The sequence below is a fragment of the Echinops telfairi genome, unplaced genomic scaffold (assembly GCF_000313985.2).
Source record: "Echinops telfairi isolate 266 unplaced genomic scaffold, ASM31398v2 ScPeMD7_7410;HRSCAF=8448, whole genome shotgun sequence".
Taxonomy (NCBI): Eukaryota; Metazoa; Chordata; class Mammalia; order Afrosoricida; family Tenrecidae; genus Echinops; species Echinops telfairi.
The window spans coordinates 25625098-25634419 of record NW_022111310.1 but is presented as its reverse complement, the minus strand read 5'-3'; the positions used below and the strand labels follow the sequence as shown (position 1 = coordinate 25634419).

At 39.0% G+C, this 9322-nt stretch overlaps 1 protein-coding gene across 1 annotated transcript in view; it reads left to right on the top strand.

Moving 5' to 3' along the window:
* C5 (complement C5) overlaps nt 1-9322 on the top strand; it is a 101068-nt gene that overhangs the window by 958 nt on the left and 90788 nt on the right. Inside the window, exons 2-3 of the mRNA XM_004712562.2 lie at nt 3636-3828; nt 7621-7783. Of these exons, the coding sequence (XP_004712619.1) occupies nt 3636-3828; nt 7621-7783 (356 nt within the window). The remainder of the gene's footprint in view (nt 1-3635; nt 3829-7620; nt 7784-9322) is intronic.

The following is a 9322-nucleotide window of genomic DNA, read 5'->3' as shown; positions in this document are numbered from 1 at the left end:
GCCCACTGCAGCGTCACTGTAAAGAGTCACAGTCCTGGAAGCCCACTGCAGCGTCACTGTAAAGAGTCACAGTCCTGGAAGCCTACTGCAGCATCACTGTAAAGAGTCACAGTCCTGGAAGCCCACTGCAGGACCAGTGTAAAGAGTCACAGTCCTGGAAGCCCACTGCAGGACCAGTGTAAAGAGTCACAGTCCTGGAAGCCCACTGCAGCGTCACTGTAAGTCAGATTGACTTTATGGCAATGAGTTTTTGAGTTAGTTACAAACATTTAAATGAAGGGTTATCAAATTCCTTTTTTAAAATGAAAACTTCTTGGCACTTATGGCTTATTTGGATTTGGTGCTTCACTTTCTTTTTATTTTTCATGGATTATACAGAGTTAAACGAACCCTGTTGGCACTGTGGATTAGGCATTGGACTGCTAACTGCCAGGTGCTCAAACTTAGCACCCACCCATTGGGAGAAAGATGAGACTGTCTGTGTCAGAAATCCTATCTAGCGTTGCTATGAGTCAATATTAACTTAAAGGCAGTAGGTTTGGGTATACATAGTTAAACAAGCATTCTTTAGGGTTAATTCTGATTCTTTGAAAATTGTGATTACGCTAAAATTTATGAACGGCAGTTCTTAATAACACTATTATTTACATACTATATGCATTTAAACCATCCATGTCTTTAGGTTGTGATATCATACCTAAAAATGATTATTTTAGTTCTAAAGTGATTGTTCATCTGAGATCCCAGTGGTCGACAGTTCAAAACCACTAGCTGCTCCAAGGGAGAATGACTGGGCTTCCTGCTCCCTAAACAGCTGGTCTGGGAAGGAAACCCCACAGGGAGGTGGCTATGAATCAGCATTGATTCGATGGCAGAGAGAAAAAGAGAGAGATTTACCATGATGGACCTCTGGGGGCGCTGTTGGGTAAACGTTGAACCGCTGCAAGGACAGCCTTCCAACTCCTCAGCTGCTCCTCAAGAGAAAGGGGAGGGTCTGCGGAAAACACTCCTAAAGGTCAACAACCAGACCTTGAACTGTTCAGAGGCTTTTCTCTTTCTTTGTGCTTGGTGTTTTTGTTGTTGTTTTCTTTTCTTGTGTGGCGTTGTTATGTTTTTTGTGCATATCATTATCTCTGCAAGTTTATCTAGATAAGATAGGTGGCATAAACAATATGGAGGAGAAAACAACAGGATCAATGGTTGGAAGGGGGAGACATGGGAAAGGGGGAGGCTGGGAAAAGGAAGTGGGAGTTAACAAACCCAGGGACAAGGGAACAACAAGTGATCCAAAATCAATGGTGAGGAGGGTGCAGGAGGTCTGGTAGGGTGTGATCAAGGGCAATGTAACCAAGAAGAATTACTGAAACCCCAATGAAGACTGAGCATGATATTGGAACAGGAGGAAAGTAACAGGAAAGAGAGGAAAGAACTAGGAGGCATTTATAGAGGTCTAAGTACAAGCATGTACATATGTAAATATATTTATATATGATGATGGGGAAATAGATCTATGTGCATATATTTATAGGCTTAGTATTAAGGAAGCAGATGGACATTGGGCCTCTTCTCAAGTACTCCCTCAACACAAGAACACTTTGTTTTATTAAACTGGCATTCCATGTTGCTCACCTTACTGACACGATCACTGAAGACAAAGCGGGTGCATAAGCAAATGTGGTGAAGAAAGCTGATGGTGCCTGGCTATCAAAAGTATAGCATTTGGGGGTCTTAAAGGCTTGAAGATAAACAAGCGGCCATCTGGCTGAGAAGCAACAAAGCCCACATGGAAGAAGCACACCAGCCTGTGTGACCACAAGGTGCCCATGGGATCAGTTATCAGGCATCAAAGAACAAAAAAAATCATATCATTGTGAATGAGGGGAAGTGCCCAAAGCCCATCTGTAGGCAACTGGACATCCCCTTACAGCAGGGTTGCAGGGAGAAAATGAGCCAGTCAGGGTGCAGTATAGCACTGATGAAACATACAACTTTCCTCTAGTTCTTTAATGCTTCCTTCCCTCACTATCATGACCCCAGTTTTACCTTACAAATCCGGCTAGACCAGAGCATGTACACGGGTACAGATAAAAGCTGGAAACACAGGGAATCTAAGACAATTAAACCCCTCAGGACCAATAATGAGAGTAGCGATACCAGGAGGGGAAGGGGAAGGTGGGGGAGGAAGGGGGAACCAATCACAATGATCTACATATAACCCCCTCCCTGGGGAATGGACAACAGAAAAGTGGGTGAAGGGAGACATCGGACAGTGTAAGACATGGGAAAATAATAATTTATAAATGATCAAGGGTTCGTGAGGGAGAGTACGGGAGGCAGGGGGAAAATGATGAGCTAATACCAAGGGTTCAAGTAGAAAGAAAATGTTTTGAGAATGATGATGGCAACAAATATACAAATGTGCTTGACATAATGGATGGATGTGATAAGCGCTGTATTAGCCCCTGATAAAATGATTTTTTAAAAAAGTTGAGGGTCTGTTATCCATAAGATTTACAGCCTTAGAAATCCCATATAAGGTCTATATAAGTTGGAATTCATTCAATAGCAGGGATTTAAATTTTTTTCCACTTAATTTTTGTCATAAATCTATGCATATGAACATATTAAATAGATCATAAATATAAATATATGCTTAGGATGCCATACATTACTAGCACACTCTAATCGCAGTAATTTTGGTCACGTGAACATATTACTTGTTCAAACCAAAACCAAACTCACTGCCATAGAGATCTCATGACGCTTGCCCAGTTATTTTGAATTCTTTCTACTGCACTTACTTGCCCTTAATAATCATCTCCTCACACTCTCTGGGAAAAAGATGAGAGTGGCTCTTTATAACATGGTAATTAACCAAGTGAGAGTGTTTTGCTTATAGCAGAGCAATCAATCAATACTCATCGATGTAACCGTGATTTACCGAGCACCTGCTGTATTACAAAGGAGCCTTTGGAGAGTCATGGGTTCTGCACTGAGCTGCAAACTGCCCCGCCAGCAGTTTAAATCCCACCAGTCAGTCCATGGGAGAAAGATGAGGCTGACTGTTTCTCAAAAGATGGGCAATCTTGGAACCCCAAAAGACAATTCTACTCTGCCATAGGGCCCCTATGAGTTGGAATCAACTGGGTCGCAGTGGGTTTGTGTTTTGAGAGACAATGCTAAGCACTTTTATTATCTTATTTAACCTTAACATCACCAGGTAAAGAAAGTGATAGTTTCACAGGAAATTATTTCATCCCGAGAGAGGTTAGTGATTGAACCATGGTCACGGGACTAGAAAATGGTGACCCAATTCACATGTCCCAGTCTGCCCTCTTCACTGTCTGGCTCGTGCAGGACCTCTGGGATGATGCTGTTATCATTTCAAATGTAGACTAAACCACCGATTCTATTACTAAGATCTCAATTTCCAGCTTTGTTCTACTTGGAAACTATGCTGGAATGATCTTACTCACTATTTAGCTCCCACATAAAATTTGATAGAAATATAATCTTTCAGTTGAAATAACATGCTTATTTTAAACTAAACCTCTCAAATGAGAGGAAAAAATCAGAGGTATAGGAAAATATGTTTTATTAAGATATGAATCCCTCTTTTTCTTTTTTTGCAACAGGTATGTCATTTCAGCACCTAAAGTATTTCGTGTTGGAGCCACTGAAAACGTTGTAATTCAAGTTTATGGATACACAGAAGCATTTGACGCAACAATCTCTATTAAGAGTTACCCAGATAAGAAATTTCAGTACTCTTCCGGCTATGTTTATTTATCTCCAGAAAACAAATTCCAAAACTCTGCCATCTTAACAGTATGTATTTATCTCTGATTACATATATGTCTATATTAATATCTATAGGTATATACATATACAATATTTTCAGTTAAATGTGTGCAGAATTTGAATATTGATAAAACAGAATAAAAAAACATAGATCGATTATTTCCACCATTTTACCACTGTGTGGTTATTAGAAAATGTTAGTCAGAAATGATAATCTGGATAAAATACAAAATTATAAATAGAAGAATTCTTTCCACTATTTTTTGAACAGTGCATGAATATTTTTAAGATATTTGGAAAAAATGTTTTATTAGGGTGGAACCATTTGGAGAGGAGTTGAAAATACTTGCTTACTGTGAAAGTTCTAGTTAGCAGAAAATTGAGAAATATGAATTATGCTTATTGCCTTACCCACAAAACCCATAGTTGTTATTAAGCATTTTTTGTTCAGCCTCTAGCTGATTGCTATATAAAGTTACTGGTAACAAACATGAATAGTTCTCATTGACAACCTGAAGTTAATAGAAAGAGAACCTGTATCAAATAAGCTTTCTTTCTATTAAGGCATTCTGGATAGATTAGAAAAATGCTCACAACTCATTTCTATTAAAAATTCTCATCAATTATTTTAATTAAAAAGTCTCCATGAGAAGCTTACTCTTCAGTCATGTAGGGGAACAAATACAACAACAAAAGGAGTACTTTTGAACGCCAACATAAGATTTTTAGAAATAAAAAAACTATCCGACTCAGAAAGGGTTTGGAGTTTCGTTCAGACAATTGTTCTCTAACGTGAGTCCTGGATTTTTTTAAAACATTAAAACTTGAGATTTTGTAGCCTTGTTAGAATTTATCTTAGAAATTTGTTTATGTTTTATAATTGTGTTAAAGTCACAAGTATATGAAGCTTAGACCTAGATTTAGGTTTGTACTAACATTGCAGTCACAATTATTTAAATCAAAACTCATCCTACATTAGAATCTTTCATTTTTCCTTTAAGATTTGAGAAACACGGGTCTAAATAAACTCTCATCAAATGTAGGCATTCTTTCATTAATCTCCTTGATAACAAATGCTCTAATCTCTTAACAAATACTTCTCCTACCAGAAACTTTTATTAAAAGTTTTAATAAACTTTACTGGGTTTATTGAAAATTAAGATTCTTTCCCCAAAAGCATTGCTTTCAAAAAATACCCTCTGATCTGATATGATGAGACCTAGCAGTAGCCTGTACGGGAGCAACTAGACACTTAGGACTGTTGACTTTTAAATTTAAATTAGTGAAGTTTCATTAAAATTAAGGATTTAGTTCTTTGGCCAAGCTACCCGCATTTCCAGGGCTCAGTAGCCACATGGGACTGTAACAGACTGCACAGCATGGACAGAGAGCATTTCTATCATCTCAGAACTACATTAGAGGTTCAATGTTGAAAATAGCTTAAGGTAGGGACTCATAAAAATTGATGTGCAGCTGAAGCATTTCATTGTTCTGTAAGCATAGTATAAATCCACTTGCTAATTGTTTGATATTAGTTCAAGTATGGGTGTTTCTGTAAGTATGGGTGTCATGGTTGGAACTTTGAATATCATTCATTACATAAGTTGGACCTTCATCCTGCATGTTTGTTTCTCAATTTTCCTTTCTTTAAACATCCTTGAAAGTACTTAGAGATAAAAATCTGAGTGTGGAATATTTACAGATTTTTTTTTACAGATTTTCCCCCTAATCTTTCATTGTCATCTCACTTGTATCTAATTCCATAGCAATTGGGTTTTTTAGTAATGAACGTTTATCACACATTTCCAATGCCTGCTCCTACGTATGGACACCTGTATTTCCTTTGCTACTACTATTCCTGTAGCACCACAGATTTGGGGGAGGCATGAAGTTCCATCCCCGGGAGCAGCAGTGTGTGGGTGTAATACAAGTGTTCTGAACGTCAGTCAGAATGCTGTGCTGAGGGGCTGGCGAGCATTAGGGTGAGCTGATTACGTTTGTTAAGAGTATCTGTAGTATTAGTTTGACTAAATACATGCCTATTGAATACATGCATGTATGCATAGATGAAAGGGATTCCGAAAGTTCATGGACAGATGGAATAAAAAGATCATAGATTTCCCTCCCCCCACGAACTTTTCAAAGCCCCTTTTGCCTAAGTGCACGTACAAAGGTAAGTAAACAAATAACGCTATGCGGATTCTAGTTAATACATGCACGGATTTACCCCTAGCAAAACGTGCTTGGAGGTAGATGTCTCTGTGGTCAGTGTAGGGCCGCAGGCAGTTTCTCACAAATGCACTGGACTTAGTCTCATTCGGTGCCTTCCAAAGAAAGGTCCAGGCAAAAACAGTGCTTTCCCAAGGGACCTGCTGGGTCAGCTCAATGTATGGCAGCAACATCAGCTCGGAGGCTTATGGCAACTGGCTTGTGAGTCCAGAGGGATCATCGTGATAGACCTCCTTGAAAGGCACAGGATGATCAAGGGGCTTAGTGTTAAGAAAATTGCACGGGTGCTAGAGGGACCAGAACGTCTCACATATATTTTGAATATGAATTTGTTCCCGTCAAAACAAAGCACCTGCTCATTCTTATGGATAACCAGGGTTGTCCTAAGAGAATTTTGTTGGGAAATCTCACCCCATTCACCCTGTAACCCTGATCTTGTCCCTTCAGAGTTTTTGTTTGTTTGTTTCCTCAAACAGAGATTTAAAAGGAAGACGATTTGAGCCCCTCAAAGATGCCCAAACTGCCATTTGATGTGTTCTCCATTGAGAGTAAAGCATGCTATCGAGGAAGGGTTAGAGAAATGGAAAACTGCCGTCCGACGTGCATGCATAGTCAGAGATGGAGGAGTGTGCACAAACAATGCTTTACATTCTGTAATAACGTTTTTCATGATCTTATAGTAATACTTCCTGACTTACTGTGTGGGTAAAAGTGGATAAAAGGAAAACTAAAATATTTTTCACTAAAACAAATGATAGAAAAGTGGTAAGACTACACCCTGTCAAGGGCAGGCAACTGTGATACTCAGAAAACAAGACGACCCCATGAAGACTGGGTTCTCGCCTCTTTCACTGTCTATACACGCAGTTGAGGAAACATGTAGCCCAAAAGACTTTTGTTTGATTTTAGCTGAATTTTGGGTATGCGGTCAGGGCACTGAAGGGGTCTGGGCAAAATTTACTTTCTACTCTAGTTTCCGTGGGAGTCCCTGGATGGTTCAAATAATGAATACACTAGCCTGCTAACTGAAAGGTTGGATGGTCAACTCCACTGAGAGGCACGTAGGAGGAAAGGCCTGGCTATCTAGTTATGAAAACCCAGCCACGGAAAATCTTATGGAGCATGGCTCCACTCTGACAAACCCTGGGGTTGCCGTCAGTTGGCGTTAATTCAACGGCAACTGGTAGCCCCTGTATCACTTCTAAGTGACTAGTCATATATGTATAATCATTTTTGTTGCAATGGGATTACAGTGGTACTTAGGAAGCCAGTCTACTTTATCACTTTAAAATAGGGCTTTAAATTGGTTCATTCTCGTTCAACACTTGCTGAATATTTGCATTTCCATCCCGGATATACTAAATCAGAATCTATATTTTCAATCATCTGTGGATCTGTAAGAATCACCTAGGGAATCTATAGAATTGTCTGATGAACTTGTTAAAATGTAGCTTCTAATTCTCTATCTCTGGGGTGGAAATGCAAATTCTCAGCAGTGACAGAAAAGGTAGGGTGGTGATAGAACCAGGATGGACCCGTTGGAAGTCTTGTCTTAAAATTACTCTTGTCTATCAATGTTTTATTTTATAGATACAACCCAAACAATTGCCTGAAGACCACAGTTCAGTTTCATTTGTGTACTTGGAAGTTGTATCTAAGCATTTTTCGAAATCGAAAAAAGTTCCAGTAACTTACGACAATGGATTTCTCTTTGTACAAACAGACAAACCTGTTTACACTCCTGACCAGTCAGGTAGAGTATGATACTGCTTTTCTACAAGGGCAAAAATTAACACTATACTGATGACTTGTAACACTTAAAATTAAGTAGACACAGAATTATAACTTGCTGAAAAGAGTCTCGATTTCCAATGACCTTTAAACTTGTAAATAATATCCCAATTTTAAACATATATGGAAATTGATGAATAAATTACAAAATCAATAATTAAATTCCTGTGCATTGGTTATTTTCAAGTAGGAAATACTTTTTAAAGATCATGAAGTGTTGTGCTATGTTTTATTTAGTAACCAAATGTAAGACTTAGTTGCAAGGTCAATTTTGGCAGTGGGAAAACCTTTATTACGGAGCCTTTCATTTTGTTTGCACAGCTTATTGATTGGGGAGCTGATCTCCAAATCTTGCAAACAATTTCAACTCCAGGCATCTGAAAAGAGATATTATCAAAGGATAAACTAGATCATAGAAATGTATGGATATTAATTTTGTGATTCTGTTTTTTAAGAGGAGAAAGGGCAGAATAGGGAAAACCCTATGATTGGGGGATGGCTGGAATTAATATTTTGACAATGTATCAAAAGTAAAATATAAAAAAGTGAAAATGCTGCCCAGATTTGTTCATGTGTTTACAAAACCTTCGACTCCCTCATGCTTCCCCTGGTACCATTATTGACTTTCGAGCAATGAGAAGATTAGGAGAGAAGAGAGTGGGGAGGGGAAGGGATGTGGCAAGAGGCAGCTTGAAAGGTCCTGTTGTTTCAGTGGACTTAATTCTATTGAAGACCAGAGGGAGGGATGAAGAGAGGGAGGGAAGACCAGCCAGCTTTGGACACAGTGGATTTTCCCTAAATGTTAATGTAGATGATCATCAGTGAGCTGGAGCAAGGCTACACCATTCTCGTTGCAGCAGGAATAGCTGTTATGATCTGCTCAGAAAAGCCAGAGAGAGCAGTGGGATTGTCATCTGTGTGGACAGTTTCATTGCCAGAACAGTCCCATCTCCGTGACTCCAGGAAGATGTCTTGATAGACAAGGAAACTTCATCTTTGCCTCTGAGGCTAGGGTCCTTTTAAACATATTTATACCTAAAGATAGGTGATTCCTCACTCTTGTTTTCTTCCTCTATGATAGGATGTCTCTTTCATTGGATCCTGTTGATACTACCAAAACCAATTTTAGGGCTTTCAGTCTTTGTCCAATAAGTAGTCTGATACCTAGGACCCAAGGGCCTTTCTAAACCAGAAGAAAACTTAGGGAGCTTTTCTCTAAATGTTGACTCCTTAATAAGACCTAGACTCCGGAGTGTCAAGGACTTACCAAACATTTGGCTTTTATCTTGTTGTCTCAGTGAAGCCAGTTTTAGAGAGCTTAGGGTGGCTTCTTGTGTAAAGCTTGTGAAATATTGACCCTTTAAAAAGGCTGTGGTTGCAGTTCTGTTTTATTTGGTAGGTCAAGTATTCATCATGCAATGCTTTCCACATCATCAAAACCCTAAAGAAATTACTGGATCAGCTTCTAAAAAACATATATCTATGAGTTAATAGCTAAACA